The 23,110-nt window shown below is 48.0% G+C and overlaps 1 protein-coding gene across 8 annotated transcripts in view; it reads right to left on the bottom strand.

Annotated features, from left to right (window-relative positions):
• The window catches only part of MAP4K3 (mitogen-activated protein kinase kinase kinase kinase 3), a 1,209,829-nt gene that overhangs the window by 694,226 nt on the left and 492,493 nt on the right, over positions 1 to 23,110 (bottom strand). For all 8 annotated transcript variants that reach the window (XM_086927230.1, XM_086927231.1, XM_086927232.1 and 5 more), the window contains one exon: positions 9,890 to 9,948. In XM_086927230.1, coding sequence (XP_086783356.1) covers positions 9,890 to 9,948 — 59 coding nt within the window. The remainder of the gene's footprint in view (positions 1 to 9,889; positions 9,949 to 23,110) is intronic.

Raw genomic sequence — 23,110 nt, 5'->3', positions numbered from 1 at the left:
AGAAAAGTTCCATCATGAAGGCCTTAGAGGCTGGCGCATCATCGTCTTTCTGCTTGGGCGAGGCGCTGGCACCCGGCGAAGCCGCCTGCTGGGCTCCCCTTGGCGGGCCTCTTTGCCCAGTGTTTCCTTACGGGGCTTGGTGGACATCCCGTCAGCTCCGTCTTCCCCACTAGCCAGACAGTGGGCCAGACCGGATTCCCCGCTGCCGGCTCAAATCGCCCAGAGCGATGCTGCGACTCACACAGGCGGCGGTATGGAGCTAGCCTCTGGGGCAGGGGAGGCGCCAAGGACGACACAGGGGCTCCCAGCTGTTTCCTTCTTCAGCAGTCCGCACTCTGGGTCTACAAGGGGGAGGCCACGCCAGGCCAGGGAACCCTTGGGTAGAGTAGTGCGATAGTCCGGGTCAGTGACCAGGCCCCAACTTTGTCAGCCCCTTCGCTCACGTGTCGCCGGGCCTCTCGCAGTGGACTCACCCTCCGATAGGTTCCACTTCCCTGCTGCGTCCTTGATTGGACCCCGTCTCGGTACCGATCGGCACTCCAGGCCCACTCATTTTCCTTCACGCAGTTGGCGATGCCTTATACCTTGTTCTGGTACTCCCGTTTATTCGGCCTCGCTCACTGCCACAACGGAGCCTCTTGCAAAGGGGTTGGTCTTCCACCCTCTCACAGTGAGAGCAGAAATGGTGACAGAGATAGCCACGACTCCAAGCCGCCTCTCGCCCACAAGCCCCGCGCTCAGCTCCAAGGAGAGGTCAGCCCCGGCCCCTCCACTTGGCTGTCGTACTCCACTATTCTCCGGCACGAGGTAAATGGAGCGGGCCGTGCAGAGGCTAAAAGCGAGCTTCCCATCCTGATGCAAGCTGTAGGCGGCTTGATGTGCAGGCAGTTGTAAAGAAGGGGCCCGATACTCCCCTGGGTAAGGCTAGTCCGTACTTCGCTCCAGCATACAGTCCAGCACCGACCCAGAAGCGCTACTCACACCAGTTCAGAGACACAGGCCTCCCATCCTCCCCGTTCCGCCGCCCGCCGAAATGCAGGCCGAAAGCTCGTAGTTTCCCCGGTGCCAATCAGCCGTCTCTCACCTGCACCTCAGCCCGTAGTAACGCGGCACTGCGCGGGAGCACTCACCCGCCAAGCGGGGATTCTCTACCTGCGCCGCCGCTCTCAATGGCAGGTCTGGAGCACTCCTGCCAGTATACGATTGCGCCTTTGACAAGGCCCCGGGTGTCGCCTCCAGCAGCAGGTACTCTCCCCGCTCACATACCGCCACTGTGGAGACCGAGAGACTCCCAGGGACGTCCAGCAGCTCGTCCAGGTCTCCCGGTGGTCCCACTGCGGCACCAGCTCCAGCGAGGGTCAGGCGGGGGCGGGCTCCGCAAACCTCCACAACCGCCGCTCGTGTTCACCAGGCCTCGGTGCTTCTGGCTCACTCCCGCTGCACGGGATCAGATTCCCCCGGTACGGAGCCTATACGCGGCGCCAGCTCCCAGGGGTCACGGGGGCTCGTCCGACTTCGTGAGCACCGCCTCCTTCTTACCACGGCAGGGCTCAGGCAGCACACACCACTCGGGGACGGTTAGGGCGCAGGCCCGGGTCCAGAACGTCCCCGCACTCAGCTAGGCCGCATTGCTCTTCGCCGCCATCGACGGTCAATCGGGGGACCAAAAGGCAACAGAAAGTCCCCCCCTCTGTCCCGGCCCACTCTGGAACACCTTTCAAGCGTGGATGGGCCCTGCAGAGGTCCGCTACTCAAAGCTGCAAATGCTGGGCGCCGGAGGGACCGAAAGCACGTCCTACTTCGCTGCCATCCTGGTCACGCCCCAGCTTGGGGCTTTTTGACATCAACAGAACCAGTCAGGCACCCAAAGTAGGGGTCGATATCATCACTATTTCCTCTTGTGCATTTTCCAATCTGCAGAACTGTTCCCACTGGGCCGCCTTCCTACAATCTGCCTTGGAGTCAACATCCTCAGAGGTGAAAGATCAACAATCAAAAAGTAGATCTATACTATTACATCGGAATGTAGGCTTCTGAACTAGATGATGGAAAATAGCATTTCAAGATGTTGCTTCCGTACTAGGTGTAAGAAAAGGGATTACTACTTGGGGTGGGTAAGTAAAAGGAAAGGGTGTGGCTTAACGGCTAGGGTGGCTGACTTTGAAGCTGGGGAACAAGGTTTGAGTCTGGCTGGAGGCTCCAACATCGTTATTCTGGGCAAATCATTCAATGCACAAGTTACTACTTGTCTAAGGATATATCTGTAAGAACATTAGTTAGTGATAGATTCCTTACCTTAGAATATTCCCCAGGCGTCAGTCTGGATCTGGAAAGTTTTCTGCTTAGCAGTACCACTGCGGGCCAGTAGGTGGCGCCGTGCGGCTCCGCACCAGTCACTGGCGTCGTAAGCGCCGGAATGACATTAGGGAGGCTACTTAAGCGCCACCCAAGCGCACTGACGTCAATTCTGTACACGACTTTCCACGCCGAAACGCAGAGCCATGCAAGAAACTGACCATTGATGCATAAAACTAGGGCCCTAAAAGGGGATGACCTTAACCCTAGTAAACAGTTCGCAGAACGGGGCGGATGGGTGGGGCGGTAAGGAATCTATCCCTAACTAATGTCTCTTACAGATATATCGTTACACGAGTAGTAACTTGTGCATCTGAAAGAGACACGTTGATGATAGATTCCTTAACTTAGAATAGATACCCCAGCACTACCAACTCCGGTGGTGGGTCTGCGAACAAGATTACACCAAAAAGTGACAGAGCACAAAACGGCCAAAGAAGCTGTCTCTCCGGACCCGACTGTCAAGACATTAGTGCTTGTGTCAAGTCAGTAGTGCTTGGTAAACGTGTGCAGCGAGGCCCACGTAGCTGCCTGACAAATGTCCTGCAAGGGAATGCCATGTACCAAGGCAGTAGTGGCTGCAGTTTTCCTGGTCGAATGGGCACGCAGCCCTACAGGAGGCTCCTTCTTGGCCAAGGAGTAAAATGCTTTGATGCACAGAACGACCTACCGGGAGATGGTCCGTTTGTGCACAGCCCAACCTTTTTTGGCGCCCTGGTAGCCAAATAAAGCTGATCATCCACCCGGAACTGCTGTGTAAGCTCCAGATATAATTTTAGCGCATATTTTGGGTTCAGACGGTGGAGCCTCTTCTCTTTCCTTGAAGGATGTGGAGGCGGAAAGAAGGTGGGCAAAGTGATGGTCTGCCCGATGTGGAAGGGCGTGACAACCTTTGACAGAAAAGAAGGATGGGTCCTTAAAACCACGTTGTCCGGATGGACGGAAAGGAAAAGAGGTTTGGAAGAAAGGGCCTGGAGCTCACTCACTCTTCTGGCAGAGGTGATAGCAACCAGGAAAGCTGTCTTAGGAGTAAGAAGACGTAAAGGACAGTTATGGAGAGGCTCAAAGGGACCGCAAATCAGAAAAGTCAAGACAAGATTCAAGTCCCATTGATGCATTATGAAGGGCACGGGAGGAAACGTGTGTGTAATGCCCTTGAGAAAGCGATTTACAACCGGGGACTTGAAAAGAGAAGGCTGATCAGGGAGCCTCAGGAAGGCGGAAATGGCAGAAAGATAGCCTTTAATAGTACCCAGAGCAAAGCCCTGCTGGGCCAAATATAGGAGAAACAGAAGAATCTCAGAAAGAGGGGCTGAAAGAGGATCCACAGCCTTTGCTGTGCACCATGCCACAAATCTGTTCCATCCGCAGGCATATACCGATTTGGTGGAGGGACGCCTGGCTGCCAGAATGACATTACAGACTTCGTGAGAAAGATTGAAAGCCGTCAACTGTCGCCGCTCAATCTCCACGCATGAAGGTGGAGGCTGGACAGGTTCGGGAGGAGGACCGTACCCTGCTGCTGCGACAGAAGATCCTCCCGAAGAGGCAGACGGATCGGGGGATCGATGCATACTGAGTAGCTCGGGATACCAAACTTTTCAAGCCCAGTCCGGAGTCACAAGAATAACTTGGGCCCGGTCTCGCCTGATCTTCTTCAGCACTCTGGGCAGAAGTGGTAAAGGCGGAAAGGCGTACAACAGATCGCAGCTCCACTCAAGACGAAAAGCGTTGCAGAGCGAGTTCCCCCTTGGAAATTCCAACGCGCAGAACTGATGACATTGTGTGTTGTTTTCTGCGGTGAATAGATGTAACCAAGGCTCTCTCCATCGCAGAAACAGACCTTGCGCAACGTCCAAGTTCAGACGCCACTCGTGATGCACCGGCGGCTGAGTTTGTCCACCCTGGCATTCAGCGAACCTGCCAGGTGTTGAACCACCAAGGTAATGCCTTGATGTTCCAGCCAGGTCCAGAGGCACAGAGCCTCCAGACAGAGGGTCCACGACCCCACCCCGCCCGGTTTGTTGCAATACCACATGGTGGTGGTGTTGTCCGTGAACACCTGCACTACACTTCCCCGGACAAAGGGAAGGAATGCCTTCAGTGCAAGCCGGATCGCCTGCAGCTCCAGAAGGTTGATATGGAGCCGGGACTCCGCCGGAGACCAGAGGCCTCTGATCTCCCCCTCTCCCATGTGGCCTACCCTCCCAGGAGGGATGCATCCGTCACCACTGTGTGCTCCGGTTGGGGAAGGGAGAGGGATCTGCCTCTGACCCAGTCGCGATTCGTGAGCCACCACTGCAACTGTCGTGCAGCACCCTCCGAGATCTGGACATGATCGAACAGGTTGCCCTGATGCTGTGCCCACTGGAACTTCAGTTCCCACTGCAGAGTCCGCATATGCCATCTGGCATGTGTCACCAGCAGGATGCAGGAGGCCATCAGGCCCGGAAGCCGGAGGGTGATCCTGACTAAAACCCGGGATAGAGGCTGAAAGAGCGGAATCATAGCTGAATATCCCGGACTCGCTGCTCGAGAGGATAAACCCGAAACAGCATCGAATCCAGAACCGCTGCGATGAAGGGGAGCTTCTGATAGGGACTCAGGTGCGACTTCGGCATATTGATGGACAACCCCAGCAAATACAGGAGGTCGGCCGTAGTCTGGAGGTGGGAGACGACTGCCTGGAGAGAGCCCGCCTTCAATAGCCAGTCGTAAAGGTAGGGGAAGACTGACACCCCTGACCCCCGCAGATGAGCTGCGACCACCGCCATCACTTTCGTGATCACCCGAGGGGCGCTGGTAAGGCAGAAGGGGAGCAAACTGAAAATGCTCCTGCCCTATCCTGAACCAGAGGTAATGCCGGTGGGCCTGCAGGACAGGGATATGAAAATAGGCGTCCTGCGCTACCATCCAGTCTCCAGGGTCCAGGGCAGTCAGGACCTGAGCCAGAGTCATCATCTTGAATTTCTCCTTCCGGAGGAAGCGATTGACGTCCCGGAGGTCCAAGATGGGGCGTAGGCCCCCCTTGTCCTTTTTGGGGCCAGAAAGTAGTGGAAAGAACAACCACTCCTTACTTCCTAATCTGGAATATACTCGATGGCCCCCTTGGCCAGGTGTGCTGTGACCTCCTGACGGAGAAGAGCCAAATGATCCCTCGATATGCGGTGGTACCGAGGTGGCATGGCTAGAGGGGAGGACAGAAAGGGGAGCGAGTAACCTTGGCAGATTATCTGCAGCACCCACTTGTCCGAAGTGATTTCACGCCAGGGGTGGAGGTGGAGACGAACCCTGCCTCCTACCAGCGTGGTGTGTCCCTTGAAGCCCGGATTAGGAAGGCTTGGAGGTGGAAGCAGCGGGTTTGGAGGTGGACTGACCCGCACGCTGGTTACCAAAACCGCCCCTGCGATAGCCGCGTCCGCGGCCACGCTGGGGAAGGTTCTACGCGGGCTTTGCGGAGGAGCGTGTCTGGGCGCCTTTACCCTGGCAATGAAAGGAACGAAACCCAGGCGTGAAAGGGCTCTTCGTGGAAAGACCCAAAGACTTAGCAGTGGCCCATGAGTCTTTAAAGCGCTCCAGGGCACTTTCCGCCTTGTCGCCAAAGAGGCGAGAGCCATCAAAGGGCATGTCCATGAGTGAGCTCTGGACATCAAACGAGAACCAAGTAGACCGCAACCAGGCATGGCGCTGCAACACCACAGTCCTGGAAATCGCCCTGACCAAGTAATCAGCCGTGTCCAGACCACACCTGATGGCAAACTTCGCTGCATCCTTGCCCTTTGCAAACGTCCGGGAAAAGACGGCCTGGACTTCTTCAGAACACTGAGGCAGGATCTCTGCAACCGTATCCCACATGGCGTGGAAATAAATGCCCAATAAGCAGGCAGTGTTAACCGACCACAACCCAAAGCTGGCCGAGGAGAACAACCTCTTGCTATATTGGTCCAGCTTCTTAGGGTCCTTATCCGGCGGAGCAGTGGGTAAGGCACTCTGTCACGTCGAGGACTCAATGACCAGGCTCACAGGCGTGGGATGAGTCGTCAAAAGGGCAGGGTCACAGGGCAATGAAGCCTAGTGACGTTCTTGTCCACCTGTGCCCCAGAGGCCGGCTGCAACCAAGTGCCCAAGAGGACTTCGGTAAGGGCCTCATTGAAAGGGAGCAGCGGTTCTGATGACGTAGCAGCCTTCTGGAGCACCTCCGTAACGAGGTTGGTCTTAAGGGCCACCGTAGAGAGGTCGTGATGGAGAGCCTCTGCAGCTCAACGCAGCACCATAGTGTAGGAAGCACCCTCCCCCATAGTAGGCGGAGGGGAGGGAAACCCTGGGTCAGAAGACACATCAAGTTCACCTGCATCTTGAAGGTCATCCACCCACACCTGCTCGGAGTCACTCTGCCGCACAAGGGGGACCTCCGAACCGTCCCAGTCCTCATCCAGCTCCGGGATAGAAGGAGCCTGTCGCGGCATCAAGGCCGGAGCCAGAGAGGGGGTCAGTGGTGCCGGGAGCGGCGCTGGCCGTGGCCAAACTGGAGCCACATCCCAATGTGGATCCCAGGTCGGAACGAAATGGTCCGAGAACCGGGATAGGGGCGGAATAAACGGCACACAGTGCGGCGCCTGTGGCGGCGCTGGGGCCAGAGCCAAGGGCAGCGCCGGGGCCGGAGCCAGCGGGACTGCACCTTGTGGCGCCGGAGCTGAGGGTGCTGGATCCAGTGGCGCCGGGGCCGGCGCCAGAGGCGGTGTCGCGGGGCCAACAGGATCTGGACACAGGCCCGCAGGCATGTCGGGGGGAGCCCGAGGCCTAAACAGGCAGTCCAGGGGACAAGAAACTCTTGCATCTGTTCAGGAGTTGCAGACGGACCCGGGTATAGCTGGTAGGCCACGGGACTCCCAGTCTCTGGAGGAGCCACAGGGGTGGAGCCCTTGTCCCCCTCGTCCGCCTCTGGGGAGCGACGGGGGGACGTCGGAGAGCGAACGCGCTTCTTCGACTTTTTCTTATGGCGTCACTTACTGGAATCAGAAGGTGAAGACTTCGAGTCCGAGGAGTGACGGCTCCGGTTCCGCAAGCCGTCCCGGGAACGGCCCCTAGACCCGGAGTGGCGATGAGAGAAGTGCCAGACCTCCAGCAACTTGCGGCGCCGTTCCCGCAAGGCCTTCGGGCCATGACACGGCAGTCCCGACAGTCCCGGGAGTCATGGTTGGTCTCCAGGCTGTAGTGGCAGACATCCTGGGGGTCCGCCACCGACATATTACAGCGGCACGACCGAAAAGACTTAAAGCCGGGCATCCCTAGGTGCAGCAGGACAGAAGAAGACAAAGTCTCAAAAAAGTCGTCAAAAAATGACCGAGGTATGTGCTCAATCCGGATCTGCGCTTTCGGCGCGGAAAAAGAGAACTGACGTCAGCGCGCATGGGTGGCACCTAAGTAGCCTCCGTGACGTCATCCCGGCGCCTACGACCCCAGTGACTGGAGCGAAGCCGCACGGTGCCACCTACTGGCAAGCAGGGGTACTGTTAAGCAGAAAACTTTCCGGATCCAGGCGGACGACTGGGCAATATTCTATGGTAAGGAATCTATCACTAACGTGTCTTTCAGATATCTGCATGCCACCCCCCACCCCCCACCAAAATGAATGTGTCCGTCTGCAATGCAACTGGTGCTCTTGTAAAGCAAAATGTGGGGTAAAGTGTACAGTATTTATGCAGTAACAAGACAGTAACAAGGTCAAATTGTAAAACAACAAAAACCCAAAACTGAATAAGAAACAGAGGACAATTTATTAAACAAAATGACAACTAAAATGACAAAAACAATAAGGGGGAACCAGAGATAATAACGGTGTAGGTTTTAAATATAAATATCACCAAAAAGCACAGAGCACCAATGTTAGCCAATGGTTGTGGTAGATCTAGATGCAATTTGAGGCTGACTGCGATGAAATTCTGATCCGAAACAGCTGCCATGTTTGTCCTAGTCAAAGGTTTATTTTTTGACTGCGTCCAATCCACCCCAGGAGAAAATTTCTTAAGCCCCCAAGGACCATAGGGGAGGCTCACAGTGTGTCAGGCAACTGCTGTGTCCAGTCCAGGATCAGTGGCCACTGGTCAGCTGAAAACGTCAAGGAAAAGGCCTCTAGTAACTTGTTGTCTCCCTGTAGCCAACTGGAGGTCAGACAACTAACAGGGGAACCTATGGCTTTGTCCTTGGTGCAAGATGGAGCAGGTCGAGTCTTTCAAGACTCCTCTCAAGTCACAGACAACAGGTCTAGTCCTTTCCTGACCTACAGCACTTCTAGAAAGTGTTCTGAAGTGGGTGCCTGGAGATGCCAAATTTATGACTTGGTACGAGCTAGTGGGAGGGGGGGGACTACGGGCCCCTCTCTAAACAATGGGTTAAAAGTTCCCAGGGGCAATCATTCAAACTTTTTTCTGAAGTTCCTTTAAGCCTTATTAAACAGGCCAAAAAATGCAATGTGTCAGGGCATTTTCAAGATGGTGAACGCCTTCGGACACACTAAACTTGGGCTCTGAGGGCTGGTTGTAATATGGTTATTCAAGAGAGCTACCACATAAAACAGTAAAGTCCAGATAGGAGCAGGTCCTGTAGGGACAGTAAACCACAAGACAGATGTTTGTAGGTTCAGACAAGGATCCTTCAGCAACCAGATAGTGGATACACAAGCACTGTCTTAACATCCTATTCTATCCCTTTCATGTGAATACCAAGGCTATCTGTGCACCAGCCGACCTGTTGAGCATGATTTGAAACAGTAGTTTAAACTGTATTCAGGTTTACTACATACCACAGGTGTACCTGTCACAGTGAAAATAGCCTTTAGGGCTTAGCCACTTTAAGGACAAGGTGATATTAACATTCTACATATTCCACTTTTAAATACAAAGGATCCTGACTTGTGGACTACAAGGCTTACAAGGTGACTTGCTAAAATGTTAAAGGGAGGTTGTTCGTGTCAAAAAAGGTTATTTTAACTGCTTGCAGTTCATGTTTTGCACTGTTAAAATAAGTTTACAGCAGTAGGCCTGAAGCTAGCTATGTTTTAACTGCCAATATTGTTGTACCCACAATAGGAGCTTTGTACCATATTGTATGGACTTATAGGTAAGTTAAATTTACCTGCAAAGCGACCAGTTAGCCACCACTACCGAAAATGGGTCAAAAAGCATAAATTAAAGTAGAGAACATGTGATCTTTTATGCCAGCCAGTAGAGAAAACGTGCCACCAGTGGAACTAGCCTAAAGAGGTCTGAAAATGGGTAATTGAAAGGGAATAGTAGGAAAAATAGGTGCAGAAGGGAAGAAGGGCAATTCACTGATTTCCTCTAAAACTACAACAGTTGGCCTTCCAGATACAGGAGTGACTGAGGAAAAATTACGTTTTATAGTAGCATGTGACAAATTGCTATGAAAAAGTGACAAGGGACCCTGGAATTCAGAATTTGCACATAGTGCAAATCCCAAGAAATGCACACTAACTTTAAGTAGTTAAGGTTAACTTATTTTGTGTTGCACTCACTTGTTTGCACCCAAGAAGTAACCGCCATGGGATCCCTGACCGTAATCGAGTTGAAGATCCTGTTAAATAGAAAATTGAGAAGTCCCAGTTAGAATGTTGCCCTGATATCAAACAAAATGAATTAATAACAAGAATAGTGTGAATGTTCTATTAATTATTGCTTCATTAAACTTCAGGATTTTTTTTTTAATTCGGCAACTAGCTCCAACAGTACAAGCCACAAACTGAGACAGACTGAACACAATCCAGATAATTAGTCACATTCTAGTTAGCCCCTGCTTTCCCTGTGAGATGTGAACCTCAAGCACAAAACCTGTGAGGCTTAGCAAAGATTTACCGAATGGGACATTAGACATTCCATTGGATTATCAGTGTGGTATAAAAACTAGTGTAACAAATAAAATAACTAGCGATTTTGAGGTGGGGAAGAGTCTGATTCATGCCATATTTGGATTCAATGTATGTAAATGTTTACTAATCTGGATATCATAAAAATGAGGCACTGAGCCAGCCCTCCTGGAACTCCAATGTATTTGTTCTCACTATAGTCCTACACTGTCAATTCCATTTCTTATTTAGTCATAAATAATGCTATATAGTTTTCTTTCTAGCCTAGTGTGAACTAAATATAAAACTATAGCACAGTAACTTGGTCGCTAGAATACAATGTGTGCATTGTCACAATGTGAACCGTAAATGTCCAGGGCCTTTTAATCCTAGTAGGTTGAAAGATAATTTAAATGTAATGATAGTACATATACAAAACATGACAAATGGAATGCAAATGAATTTCTACCCAAAGACTTTTAGGACCAAGCAACCAAAAAGACTAATTCAGAAACCTATTTTCTTTAAGTAACTGTGAGTTCCTCAATTTATGTCACGTACATCTGGAGCAAGTCACACTTAAATTAAAAAATACTTTGTAAATGTGACCTAAATTGCCTTATCCCCATCATCTCTGTAATAACCTCTGCATGTTAATCTGAGTGTTAAGCCTGATGCACACCTAACACTCACATCAGGTAAAGGATTTGATACATTCAGTATTACAAGTAGCTGAAAAAATATGATAAAGTGTAAACGTTCGATATTACAAGTGTCAAAGTCAAAAAACCTACTAAAGTAGCAATAATAGGGCCAGCGTTAGAAAGGGAGATAATTGGTACTCCACTACGAAAGGGAGAATGGTCACAGATTTTTGAAGAGACTGTATCCAACAACTGGAGTTAAGGGTACCTTAAGAACTATCTACCTACTGAAGTATAAATTTGTCATTGCAAGGTTATAATAGTGAGGTGGATTATCAAGAATAATTACTTTATGATGTTGGATCGCAACACCTATGAATTCCCATACCAATAAAAGGGCACATTAGAAAACATGTATTTGCCCTGAAAGTAGGTTCAAGAGAAAGAATGTTAGGAATTGAGGCCTTGAGGCCTTGAAGCCTATCCTAGGAGAGACTTTTATTTTTTTTATTAAAGATCAATTTCAGCAGTTCCTATGATGCTCAGTTATTACTTAAATTATCATAAAAAAAGTTATTTGGGAGGCCCTTTATAAAGTCAGCAAAAAGACTAAGGGGCTGATATAGAATTCGGCAGATGGGTTACTCCGCCACAAAAGAGATGAATATATCGTCAGCCAAAATATAAATCCAATTACATCCCATGGGATTTATATTTTCACAGACATGATATCCATCACTATTGTAAAAGAGTGACCCGTCCGCCGAGTTCTAAATCAGGCCCTAAATCACCAAGAGACATACTGGGGGCAACACCTTCAGAACAAAGGGCAGAACCTTAAATGCATCTGCGAAAAGTCCAAATTGATCTTCTAGGATGGGTTCTAGCTTAAAACACTTAAAAAACAGGATCTGGTTGCCTAACGAGAGGTGCTAGGAGCATGGATTGAATGCAATGTACACATTCACACTATTCAGTCAATGGAGGAAAAGGTGAGTAGATTAAATTGAACAATGACCAATTAAAAATCTTCTGGCATACATGTGAATTATAAAGCGTACTGAAAAATGCCTACGTGAAGTGTATAAAACTACAGAGAACCAATATGAGTTATAATGGAAAACACAAAAACGACAACAGAAAACCTGAAGAGTGAAGTTAGCGGAATCAGAATAATGACCATTCAATGGTTGGCTACATAGCCGAAGTGTTAGCATGGCAGGGATAAGGCTTTCTGGGGCACAGTACTATTCAGACCTTGGAGAAACAGAAGGCACATATCAACATTTGTGGAGCTGAAAATAGTTTGCCATTGTTTCACCTTCCTCAAGCTTTCATTGCTGTATCCTTATTGCAGCAGTTGATTGCAGAGTACAGAGTTGTCCTTACTTTCCAAACTAATAATGTTACACTCTTTTCATCTAGTCATAATCTAATCTCCTTAGTCTGTATATTGGGGGCTGCTTTCCACAAATTTCAGTTCCTACTCGCTAGTGATCCTGCCCTGGCCTAGGCTGAGGGTATTAAAGATAAAGATTTATATAACATGCTGATGATGGCACACTTCATTAGTTTGCACAAGGTCTGACAACAACTAATCGTTGGCTATCACTATTTAATTCTATAATCTTATTCTTCAAGCTAACACATTATGAAGGCAATTCTTATGTCACTAATTAATTTAGTGGGACCAGTTTGGGAAAGTATGTCACAATATTGTTTCACTTTCTTATTTTGATTATTATAACCTTGTGTGTAAAAAGATCTATTTTTTGCACTCTTTTAGCCTTTCTTATTTTATGACCTGAAATGTTTGTTTTGCAACATAAATACTTTGCTGCTACAGTCCTAATCCATGTACAAGTAATTTTGTTAAATCAACAGATTATGGACCCATGCATTAAATCAAGTGAATTCATATGAAATAATTGCCCTTAGGCATTGTAGCAGGGAGAGCTTACCCTCGGAAGAAGGGACCCCTGTGGTGGACTGGTGGGTCTCTGACGTGGCTGCCCCTCCCTCTTTTTCCCCACATCAGGACAACTGGCAACCCGACTCTATGACAAGCTGGCCAGACAACATCGATGAGGAAGGTGAAGGCTCTTTTAACTGGGAGAATTGCCAGGACGAAGCCACATCCCTGACTGACGTCTTCACTGCCGGATTGGTTAAAAACAAGGAAGTGGAAACAGCGTGTGACGTCACCGTGCCAAGACCGGAGGAGTGCGAGCAGGTCGTGAGGAAGCAGAGAGACGAACCGGAGTACAGAGAAGAGTCATCCCGAAGAACGGAGGCGGTAGCAGGAGAGGAGGCCCAGCCGGAGGTCCCGCCAGAGGAAAAGGGAAAGCCAGGAGGCCACCGTCAACGCGAGCCGCCCAGTCACACTCACCAGGGAGTGTGGCTCCACCAGGTATGGCAGCGCGTTACTGGGTAGTTTGGGAAGCGGGGAAACACCGCGTAATACCTGGAGAGCCAGCCTGTTGTGCTGCTTGCTGCCCCTAGTGTAAATAGCACTCTGTCATTTCACGGAGCACTAGTCAGTCTTATAAGCACGAAACACGGTGACCCTTACACCCCTCCCGGGCTTCCCCACGGGTATACTTCACTAAAGGACCCTTCCTAATGTTAGTCCGCATTTTTATTTTTACGCATGTACTTCGGTGGAGCAACCGAGGAAGCACAGGACCCTGAAAGAGAAAGCAGTAAACCCCAGACGAAGACAGGAGGAGGAGGAGTCATCCTGCCATATTAGCAAAAGAACGAACTGCACGAAGGAAAAAGGAGACCTTTATAAAAATAAAACCCTATATACCTCGGTCCAGTCTCCGTGCCCTTCATTCTCCCCCATCACCCCCACAACAGGCATCCCCTTGTTTTTCACAATTTCAAACACAATAATGCCAATTCAGGTATTTTATCATTCAAAGGAGGCCAAATGGAGGACAATTAAATTGAGTAATCGTAACCCTTGTTATTTGCAGCGCTAGAAATGTCAGGTGTGTGGCATGAAGCGCTACCAAAATACTTAATCTACTTGTTAAAAACAAGGACTGACTAAACAAAAGGAACCAGACTTGTACTGGTCTGGGGAATGGCACTAGTAGAAGATGCCCTAATAGTTTATACCTTGATACAAAGACCTTCATATAACCTACTGACCATAACATAATGAAATGAGGCAATTCAATAAGTGGATGAGCTTGCGGGAGAACATACGGTACTTAAATTGCTACAATGTTCTTTTCAAACACAGAAGAGTAGATCTACACTACATACAATATGGCTATGGGTACTCTAAGGGTTGGGATCCAAGCAGTGAAGACACACCTTCAGCAACTTGGTGAGATGTACTTGCTAATCCTTTCCTGTACTCAGGAGAGAATCAATATTTCTCTATCTCCATCACAGCTCCTCACTTCCTCCACAAGTGGAAGAAATAGTCTGTGTAGCAGAGGTGAGTAATACATTGAGTTCATAAGAAATATTAGATGTTGCTGACATATCAGACACTTCTGGAACGGCAATCATAATGCTACAACTCCATTTGAAAGAATAGGAAGAGCTGATTGGAGAAATGTCTCTCTTAATCAGTGGAATCACAACATTAGATTGTAGGGGTACAGAGAGACAGTAATTGGAGCTAAAGTAATATTAGAAAATTTGGATTCCATTAAACATTTGGTGACATTATTTTTAAGAAATCTACTTCTGATCTGAATTACTGCAATAGATGATGAGAACTCAATCCAAATTATAATATTTTTTATTTAAATGCTCTATACAGCACTGGGCATTTTGTGTTGACATGAGGTACACTGAAGCACCAAATACAATGCCATGATTGTCTGTTTTATACATCACCTTCTTGCGGATGCTGCAACAGTTAAAAACCTTGCTCATAATGAGGAAGTTGTTGTTTCGAGTTTAATCTAAATGTGAGCAGCTGCTGCAGATTCCAAAATGCTTGTTCAGGGATAGAGCAGTTGGCGCAATAGATTGCTGTGCCGTGTTTTGTCATGCAGGAAACTTGTATTTAAAAGGCAACACTTCGTCTTTACAGAGTGGCGACGGGGATTGTGCCAAAAAATTGCAAGAATCTCTGTGTATTCAAAAAAGAAATTAGATTTTAACCAGAAAATGTTTACAACTCCAAGCGGGCACATTTTTATATTTTACTTAAGAATGGGGAGAGCAGTTTTATGCTGCCAAAGACTAATATGCAAGTTCCATGCCTTAAATAACTGCAGATTTCATGAGGATGCAGCTGTAGGAAAGTGGCCCTTTTTGCATGGTTTCCCACACTTTTCTGCCAAACTGTTGATGTACTTTGACTGAGCATACGCCCTAGGTTCCTGTCATCTAGGTACCCAGGGCCTATGTTCTTTCCCTAAACTGCATTGATACAAACCCCAATTCGCACTCTTTGGCCACATGTTAGTCCCATGTAAATGGTACCATTGGTACCAAGAGCACTGTGGCTAGGGAAGGGCTCTAAGGGCTGCAGCACTTATTGTGTCACACTTAGAGACCCTGTACCTATTCACACACCTTGTCATTACAGGCTGCGTGTTTTGGTGCAGAACAAAGTGTAGAGTCGACATGGCACACATCCATGTTTGCCATGCCTATAATCTACTGCCCTGGCACAGGTTGTTGTGTGGCGCTTTAGGATCTGTGCAAAATTTCACAATTCATGCCCTTATAAAGGTACAATTCACATTGCCCTAATACAGGCATAGCAATCATAACCTTATTTAGACATAGCCCATGCAGTCCAAATACAGGCATGGCTACTTCCACCCGTTCCAAAAAACCACAATGATATCTTGGAAAAATCGGCTTAAGCAGTCAGGGCCATCCCCTTGCTTGAATATTGATTTGTCCAAGAATTCATGGAGTTTTCAAAGAAGGAAAATTCTACTTACCAGTATGCATCTGTTCTTGGCATGTAGGGCTGCAGAACCACACTGTTGCATTAGATTACCATCTGGTGGTGGGCCCGGATGATTACACTTTATTGTGGTCTTGGAAGAGTCTTTGTCTGCTGGATGACTCCTCCCTTAGACTGTAGTGCGCATGGGCATCGACTCCATCTTCAGATTGTTTTTGCCATTGGGCAAATGATGGAATTGTATAAGTACAGATAAAGATGACCATGTGTTGTGTATCTAAATAAGATCCTACTGGAACAGACACAGGTAGCCGGGGAGGAGGGTGGGCGTGTGTGGTTCTGCAGCCCTACATGCCAAGAACAGATGCATATTAGTAAGTAGCATTTTCAGTTAGAGGCATATGGGCTGCAGACCACACACTGTTGCATAGATTGCACAGCAGTTTCTCCCTTAGCGGTGGCCACACGCATCTGTTGCAGTAGTTTGAAATAATGTTTTTAGTACAGCCTGGCCCACACTTGCTTGTTGTTTTGCCTGCACATCGACACAGTAGTGTTTTGTAAATGTGTGCATAGTAGACCATGTAGCTGCTTTACAGATATTATCTAATGGTATGTTTCCTAAGAATGCCATAGATGCTCCTATTTTACAGGTAGAATGAGCCCTAGGAGGAATGGATAAAAGTGAGTTCTGCTTTTTGGTAGCAAATTTGAATACACTTAACAATCTATCTGGCAATGCCTGATTTAGAAATGGGATTGCCTTTATGTGGAGGTGAAAAGGACACAAACAGTTGTTTAGTTTTACGAAAAGGTACGAAAATGCCCTCCCCATCCCGTGAGAGATGCGTCTGTAGTTAGAATGATTTGTGGAACAGGTTCTATAAACGGCCGGCCCTTGGAAAGGTTTTTGGTGTTCCACCATTGCAGAGAGCGATATGTCCGGTCGTCTACCACCACCAGATCTGTTATTTCTTGTTGAGCCTGATTCCACTGACTTGCTAAGCATTCTTGTATGGGGTGCATTTGTAGTTTTGTGTATGGTACTACGAAAATGCAAAATGCCATCATTCCAATTAGTTGCATGAACACTCGAGCTTGTAGTGAGTGTTGTGGCTGGAATCTTTTGATAAGATTTTGCATATTTTGTATTCTTGTTAGATTGGAGTACGCTATTGCTTTGGAGTTATCTATTGTGGCACCTAGATACTACTGAGACAGGGACGGTTGTAGATGTGACATCCTTTGATTCACTGTAAACCCCAACTTGTGTAGCAAGCAGATTGTCTCATGCGTGTGCTGTACACATTGGTTGTATGACATGGATTTTATTAACCAGTCGTCGAGATATGGGAAGACATGAATGTTGTCCCTTCTTAAGTGTGCTGCTACTACTGCTAGACACTTTGTGAACACTCGAGGTGCTGCTGTTACTCCGAAGGGGAGTACCTTGAATTGGTAGTGCTGACCTTCTAGTACGAACCGTAGGTACTTTCTGTGAGATTGATGAATGGGAATGTGGAAGTATGCGTCCTTGAGGTCTAATGTGGCAAGGAATTGGCCTTTCTCTAGTAACGGTAGAACCTGTTGTAGTGTGACCATATGAAAATGGTCTGAATGTATGTACAGGTTTAGGGGTCTTAGATCTACAATAGGTCTGAGAGATCCGTCCTTTTTTGGGTATGAGAAAATAAAGAGAGTATACCCCTGTGTTCTGATGTTCTTTTAGTACTGGTTCTATTGCATTCTTTTGCAGTAGAGATTCTACCTCTTGTCTTAGTAGTATGAGGTGTTCTTGTGACATGGGACGCTGTCTGGGTGGTATTGTTGGAGGAGTGGAAGTGAGCACCAGGCAATAACCTGACTGAATTATTTGGCTCACCCACCTGTCTGTGGAGATGGAGTTCCAGACAGGTAGGAACTGTTGTAACCTCCCCCCGACTGGAGTGGAATGGTCTGGGGGGATGGAAGGGAAGTCACTGTTTGGGAGTAGAGGCATTGCGATTGTTGTTGCCTCTTCCTCTACCCTTATTGTTGTTTCCTCTATACCCTCCTCTTTAATATCCCTTACTGGGCGAGGTTTGGTTGGGCGCTTTGTAAGTAGAGGAGGTGTTGTCAGACTGGAAACTCTTAGAGGCGCCCCTAAATGAGGAGCGAAGAAAGGAAGGTCTATGGGCTTGAGTTTGTAAAGCTCCCATTGATTTTGCCGTATCTGTATCTTATTTCATTTTTTCCAGTGCACTGTCTACATTTGGACAGAAAAGATGTTGTTGGTCAAATGGTTGGTTTAAGATACTGGCTTGTACTTCTGGTTTGAACCCAGAGATGCATAGCCATGCATGTCTGTGCAACAGTACCCCTGTATTTACTGCTCTAGATGCTGTGTCTGCAGTGTCCAGTGCACATCTTATGGAGGTATTTGTTATAACTATGCCTTCTTGTATTAAATCAGAAGCCCTAGCCTTATATTGTTCTAGCAAGTGTTGCACGAGTGACTCTAACTCATCATAATGAGCTCTGTCATATCTTGCTAACAGAGCTTGAGTGTTAGCAATCCTCCATATATTGGCTGCTTGTGAGAGGGTGCGTTTTCCTGAAGCATCCAAAAGCTTAGACTCTTTGTCAGGGGTTGGAGCATCCCCTATTGTCTGCGAGTTGGCTCTCTTTGTCGCGTTTGACACTACCAGTCAGTCTAATGGCAACTGTCCTTTAATATATGCAGGATCAGATGGAGCCGCTTTGTATTTTTTTTCCAGTCTGGGGTTAATTACTCTGGCCCTGACTGGGTCTTTAAATATTTCTGGTGCGTGTCTTACCACTCCACTAAGTATTGGAAGTGTGGTTGTGGTCTAATGTGATGTTAACAGTGTGTCCATTAGAAAGTCTTCTATTAGATCTGCATGTTAGTCTACTCCATGGAATGTAGCTGCTCTATGAGTGAACTCAATGGTGTCATCTGGTGGAGATGGCCTACATCGTCTTGTGGTAGATCTGGTGCATTATAATCGTCCCATGGGTCACCTGATGGCCCAGCTATATCATCTGGGTCATTAATATCATCCATTTGATGATCATTGTCTACCTCTTGTGAGTAGGTATCCCCATAATCCTCATCTTGTGGTATAAGGCTATGTGTACTAGCTGGTGAATGCACAGGAGAGATATCTGCTGGTATTTCTACTTCTGGTGAAGGAATTCTTATAGATGAAGTTTGAAGAGTCCATTTTCCTCTTTTCAGGCACTGTGTATGCATGTCCAGTCTTTGGATGAATGTTGAGAGTCTTTTGCCTTACATCAGGTTGGAAAAGCTTCTATTGGCAAATCCTTTTTCGGCGCCCATTTATCTTGTTTGGGGCCGACAGGTTTAGACTTTGCAGTGTCTATTGTCTTTGGAACGGTCTTGGTTTTGGTTCAGAAGAATTTTCTTGTTTTTTCTTTGTATCTGTGCTTTTTAGATCTGAAGCTTTTGTTCCCTGGTGTTTAGATTCATCTGCCTTTGGAGCCGAAGTATGTTTCGGTATCAGAACTGCTTTCGGGTCCGCTTTTTTCGTTACCGGGGTCGTTTTCGGTTCGGTAACCTTGGGAACGTCTTTCGGTGCCGAACTTGGTTTCTGTTCGGTTACCTTCGGTACCGATGGATGTTTTGGTGCCGGCGTTGACTTCGGCTTAAGCACTTTTTGCTTTTCGGGACCGACAGACTGACTCAAGCCCAAGTCGACTGGAGGCTTTTTAGTGCCCTTCGCTGCAGAGCCTGAAGGCAGGGCGTTGGAAGGTTTAGATCGGTGTGCACCTGGAGGTGGAGGTGGAACCAAAGCCTGTCCCGGTGTGGGGTGGGTGAACAGGGTCGATGTTCTTACTCACGACCTGTTGACCAGCTGGAAGAAGATCGTCATCTTCGGATCGATCGTCGTCTCCGGAAGCTGACTCCTCTACTTCGGAAGCAACGTCTTCTTGCTGTTCTTCGGCGTCTACCTCGATCAGCGCCTCGTCTATGATGAGGTCTGGTGTCGACGATAATGATTGCTCCATAGCTCTTCGAGCTCGACGGTCCCCGATTGTTTTCTTGGACCGGAACGAATCGCAGGCCTCACAGTCTCGACTCTCGTGCTCTGGAGACAAGCACAGGTTGCAAACCTCATGAAGGTCGATGTGGGGAAACTTGTGTCCACACTGAGGGCACTTCTTGAACGGTGTTCTTTCCATGAGCCAAAGGCCCAATGGCGCAGTTGGGCCCGACGGCCCCGACGGGCGCTGGAATCGAGAAGTGGAGCCTTTCTTCGACGTGGGCGACCGGAATCAGTGTCGAAGACGATGTTGATGTTGTAGATTGATTTATGGATTCGAAAAGAGATCGGTAACGGGACCGAACGATAAACACATCCGAGCCCGATGGTGGAAAAATACAATCTGAAGATGGAGTCGATGCCCATGCGCACTACAGTCTAAGGGAGGAGTCATCCAGCAGACAAAGACTATTCCAAGACAACAACAAAGTGTAATCATCCGGGCCCACCACCAGATGGTGATCTAATGCAACAGTGTGTGGTCTGCAGCCCATATGCCTCGAACCTACCATTCCCTTGGGTTTCTTTGATGACATTATTATGCACGACTTTACGTCAAACCAGGCACCTTCAAGGTATAAATATGCCTACACTTGCCCTAGCAGACACACGGTGGTTCGGGAGCAGCACGACTATCTACTTGCCTGATGCAGCTCGCTACAGCAAGTGCCGAAGGAAGCCGACCCTCCAGCTGGTGAGGGTATAGGTGCATGAGCCCTGTACCCCTACAGTTTCAAAGTCAAGCCTTAGAAATTCTAAGTGCAGTAATGCCATAAAGAGTATATGGTGCTGGGAGTTCGTCATTACGAACTCCAGAGCACCATAGTGGTTTTACTGAAAACTGGGAAGTTTAGTATCAAACTTCTCAGGAAAATACACCCACACTGATCCTAGTGTGGGATTTAATGAAAAATGCACTCAGAGGGCATGTTAGAGATGCTCCCTGAAAAACGACCTAACTCTAGTGTCCTGACTGAGAGGCTGCTCGCCAGCTGCCATAACCAGACATGGTTTTGGACCCCTGGGTCGAGACCCTGGTGCTCTGGGGGGTCTGAAACAATGCACATCCTGGGATGAGGTGCCAAGCCTCCTCCCCCAGGATGTGCAGGGTCCATGAAGGGGAAGCTTCAAAGACTTGGCCCCAGGCACTTGCTGCTTCCAGCAACTGGGCCCCACCGATTCTGCCCCCCACTTTGGGTGTGAGAATGTGCAGGAAAACCAAGTGAGGAAAGGAGGTGAGCCCACCTTTGCCAATCTCACCACTCAGGTGGTGGAGGAAAGGTGAATCACAACTCTCAGTCCCCTCCATCTTGTAGATAGGGGGACCCAGCCAGAGAGAGACCAAAACCAAGACTTTGTCTCCTGTGAGCACCTGATTTGCTCACCCACAGACTCTGGCTCTGGCCAAATCCACGTGTCTGCACCACTCTGCACCCAACGCCCACAGCCCGAGTGGCCCAACACCACAAGGAGATCTCCCTGGCGATCCTGACCTGAGATCTGGTGATCTCTGACCTGCCTCGAATCTCCAATCAACGCCTGCAGCCCCTTTCTGGAGGATTTCCCCGACCGCGACCAGAGCCGATAAGAAAACCCAACACCTAAAGACACCCCTGCACCTGACATCCCACGGCCTTGTGTGGCCCAACCAAGGGTGTCCCAGCATCCACAGGCATCTGAACTTACCTCTACAATTGGTGGTCGCCTCCAGAAGATCTTCGTCCACGAGTCAGCAGTCTTTGTTGCAACTGGAGAATCCCCAATGAAACCAACTGGGCACCCAACGCCAAACCGGCACCCAATGCCAAACCAGCACCCAGTTGCCCCTGTGCCTCTGTGGGTGCACTTTGTTTGCTAAATCGGATCCCCCTTTGCCATGAGCCTAATGCCAGGAGCTTTGCTCCCATAACCTTGTGGCCTGCTTGTGAGCAGCCACCAACAGGAGGCCCGCTATGCCCCATTGGATAACATTGGGCCTCAGCAGTCTGCACAGAGCCGCCCTATTGCCACTGAGGGTGCTGTGAGAGTGTGTCCTTGACTCTGGGGTAACCCCGGTTCTAACCCCAGAAACCCAATTCCCACAACCAAGTACTTACCTGTTATATGGGGTTATGTGGCCAGTAGATAAATTGTCGACATTGCTGAGTTAGCATTTGTTGTGCTTGCCCTATGCTGCTGCTTTTGCTCACGGGTCTGCTACGAGTTGGTTTTTGCGACACTTTGCCTCTGCTCCGTACATGATAACTAATTTTTCACATTCTCAGCTTTCCCTTCAATTCTGTCTGAACATAATGTGCAAGGTCGATCAACAATGTCTCTTGTTATTCTGTTCTGGTCAGTCCCTATTACCTAGACAAAACATGTTACCCACAGCTGCAATATGGAAGAATCATGCTTTGATATACACTCATAGAAAGCCATTCCACGGAGCTAAGCTCTGCTGTTCTTATGATGTAAACCTTTGTGTTTAAGCTTTCAGGTAGGGAGTCTGCTAACAACCCCTAAAGATATTCTGTTCTATAAAATACCTTCCTACTACCAAGGGGAGGGTTTATTTTGCCTTTTTCACAGTCTTAATAAAATGCCGACTCCTTTTGTATTCTATGGTATTGTAAAAAAGCTGATGATGCTAGCTTTATACATTTTGCTGCTGATCGTGGTTCGCATACTGTTTTATGAATCACTATAGTCTAAATAAATATTTTAAACTTATTTAGTGACTCTGATTATTCTTAATGGGGACAAGTATGAGCGTGCGAAAGATTGCCTTGTTCCTGCAACTCTGAGCTGAGTCGGGAGTGCTCGTGTTCTGGGTTGTATAAACATTTGTAGCTTCTTGATATTTGTAGGAGAAAAATTATATATATTAATAATGTGGTAGGAGGTACACCCCTATTTACTGAGGTCCTGTTTTCTTCTGCATAGTTCTGTGTATGACCAGAATTCCCGCAACATACCTGTAAACCGATAACTCCATTTCCTCCCATAGGATTGCACTGACTGCTTTTCCTGAAAATTATTGTGTGTGGAGTTGGTTTGTATAGACCACTAAGAAACTGCAAATATACAAAAACTGCTTTACTTACCTTTTCTCTAGGAAATCTCCCACTGTGATACATAGGCATATCACACTGAGTAGAGAAAATGATCCATAAAGTAATCTGTACAGTAATCAAAAGTAATCTAACAGTAATTTCAACTGTATTTAAAGTATTTACAAACCTGTAACAAAGTAATTTTCATTCAGCTTGCTTGTATTGTTCAACCTGCCTTGAAAAGTACCATTTACACTTAC

Source organism: Lissotriton vulgaris, chromosome 6, assembly GCF_964263255.1.
Source record: "Lissotriton vulgaris chromosome 6, aLisVul1.2, whole genome shotgun sequence".
NCBI lineage: Eukaryota > Metazoa > Chordata > Amphibia > Caudata > Salamandridae > Lissotriton > Lissotriton vulgaris.
The sequence above is the reverse complement of the archived record's forward strand: the minus strand, read 5'-3'. Positions and strand labels throughout refer to the sequence as shown.